The 2,656-nt window shown below is 45.6% G+C and overlaps 1 protein-coding gene across 1 annotated transcript; it reads left to right on the forward strand.

The window, feature by feature from the left end:
• Positions 1–822: 822 nt before the first annotated feature.
• On the forward strand, positions 823–2,439 carry LOC147447293 (lectin-like). The gene has a single exon (XM_086523134.1). It carries the CDS (start codon positions 1,212–1,214, stop codon positions 2,181–2,183), a length of 972 nt encoding a protein of 323 aa, XP_086379260.1. The 5' UTR covers positions 823–1,211; the 3' UTR covers positions 2,184–2,439.
• The last annotated feature ends 217 nt before the right edge of the window (positions 2,440–2,656 follow it).

The raw sequence follows: 2,656 nt of genomic DNA on the forward strand, positions 1-2,656 counted from the left end.
ATTTGCCTAACCAAAAGTGGAGGATGGCCTCTAGCTCATGGCAGAGGGGTGGGCAAACTCCTCGATCAACTTTTTCGCATGGGTGTCCAACTGCAAAAAAGGGGAAGCGAGAACAAATTTGACGGGTCTCAAGCTCTGGCAGTCAACGCAGGAAGGCGTAAACCACATGGCTAGTACTGACTCGCTAATCGTCTTTCCTGGTCTTTCCATGATCAGCAGAGAGTGTGATTGCGTTTGTGTGGGAGAGGGGTGAAAGCTTCCACACTATCTCGCATGGGCATGCTCAAATGGGATCGAGCGATGGCTGAGATGATTTGGACCGTCAGATGTACATTTACATAATTCGGGGCATTTGGTAAATTCGGGGAGAAAAGTAAATTCGGGTAGGCTTGTAAATTCGGGTCAATCCACACTCCATGTCTTGAGCCCCCGATCTCCCCACCACGAGCCAGGTGCAATAACCACTACGCCCTAATGCGTACGTTAAAATATAGGACATTCGAGTATGTCATATTGTAAATGTGTGCAGATTAGTAAATTCGAGCAAACTAGTAAATTCAGGGCAACGTCAGATCTAACGGTCCATGATTGACGCGGCCTGCATTTTCCTCCTCCACCATTGATCCCATTTGAGCATGCCCGTGTGATATAGTGATGAGGGGGTGAGAGGGGCCTAAGTCCTAAAGTGCCTTATCCTACAGCTCGCGTACTCTCGAGCCTTATAATGTTATGCTGCTGGGGCCTCCATCAGCTCATGACCGTGCTGGTCTTAGCGGCCACAAATAACAATCAATAATGAAAAAACAAAGTGAGATAGGGTTTTTAGTCACGCTTCTCAATCCATGAAAAAACAATGCAGAGAAAGAGGAGATGGACTCTATCTTCCTCCTGCATATTGAGATAGGCCTATAATGTGTAAAACTTCTTCTGTGTAGATGATGGCCACTTTTGCGTATATTCTGCTCTCAAAGCAGGCTGCTCGCTGTAGGTTAGAATGAGCAGCTGATCTTCTGTGGTTGTTGAGCACGCATCAGTAGATATAGTATAATGGCCACCCTGCATGAGTATATTGAGCATGCACTTCTTCCTTCCACCTCCATATCCATCTCTTTCCTCCTGCAGCTCCTCATGACTATATTCTGCATGAGTATATTGAGCATGCACTTCTTCCTTCCACCTCCATATCCATCTCTTTCCTCCTGCAGCTCCTCATGACTATATTCTGCATATATTTCTTCATTCCAGCTTCCTACAACAGTAGCTCACTAGGATTCACCCTCGTGCCCCGCACCCTGGACGAAGACTTCGACCGCCAACACGTTAAACCTAGCAAGTACCCCTTTTTCACTCCCGAAGGTGAGATCTTTCTCACCCAAGACCCCTCTGATTTTGGGCACGATCAAACCCTCTACAACGTTGGCCGCATCGCTCACAAGAAACCCCTGAGTTTCAAGGACAAATCCGGCCATCTCCTTTCCTTTAACAGCTTCTTCACCTTCAACATCACCACCGTCACTAAGTACAATGAGTCTGGCGATGGCATCGCCTTCGTTCTTACTACAGACAAGTCACCTCCGGATAACAGCACAGGGCGCTTTCTCGGCCTAATGCCAGAGATGCTAAATCATCGAGACCAACGGTTTATGGCAGTCGAATTCGACACCTTTCAGAACCTGCAAGAGGAGATTATGGACCCGAGTGCCAGTCATATCGGGATAGATGTGAGCAGCCTCTCATCTCTCAAGCCTATTTACAACACTGCGGATAAATCGCATCCGCTCTACCTCTACAACAACTACACAATCGCTGCCTGGGTGAGCTACAATGCATCTACACACCTCATACAAGTGTGGGCAACCAATCACAGCAGAAATAATGTCTCCCAGCATCCCTTAGTCGATCCAATTCTGAATATCACTCACAATCTCTCTGCAGTCTTTGAGAATAACACAGACATTTATGTTGCAATCACGGCTGCCTCTGGGAATAACTCTCAAGCCACCGTCCTTTACTCTTGGAACTTCACCATCATCGACATTAATGAGCACAAAGGAATTACCCCTCGGTGGCGCGTGCCCTTAATCGCCTGCCTTTCATCACTTCTGTTGGTCATTCTGCTTTCTTTATTGTTATCAAAGGTAATTGTTCCCAAGTGGAAGGGCAATGGGAGAACAGACTGTTAGAAATAAATTCACTTTATTCTGTAAAGGTGAATTCCCACCAATAATCATCCCATAGATTTAGCAACCAATCTCCCACCTTTATTCACCTACCACTGATCTACCAACCACCCACTAATCTAGGCACTGATTTGGTCACTGCAACCTATATAAAGGCCACTCAGTCCCTAGCCATTCATTCGTCTTTTCCATTTGAGCATAGCTGTTATTCATTGTATTGCTTTCAGTTTTATTAGCAATCCAGTTCTATTTCGCATGAGTCTCTCTCTCTCTCTTATGTTATTAAGTTAATCATATTTAGTGCTCATGTGTTCATTAAATCTGCACATGGTATCAGAGCTTTTGAAGCTTTAATTCCTCGAGCTTATCTTCCTACTTAGTGCCTAATATCCAAATCATCTTCAAGGGATCCGGAACCTTGTAAGATGGTTGAGCTTGCCTCTACATCCGCTACTACAACTACCTACAAAACCTGC

The sequence above is a fragment of the Adiantum capillus-veneris genome, chromosome 11 (assembly GCF_014529385.1).
Source record: "Adiantum capillus-veneris isolate H3 chromosome 11, ASM1452938v2, whole genome shotgun sequence".
Taxonomy (NCBI): Eukaryota; Viridiplantae; Streptophyta; class Polypodiopsida; order Polypodiales; family Pteridaceae; genus Adiantum; species Adiantum capillus-veneris.

What these genes read in the sequence shown, in the direction of transcription:
- LOC147447293 (XM_086523134.1), top strand. Translation starts at nt 1,212, where the DNA reads ATGACTATATTCTGCATATATTTCTTCATTCCAGCTTCCTACAACAGT.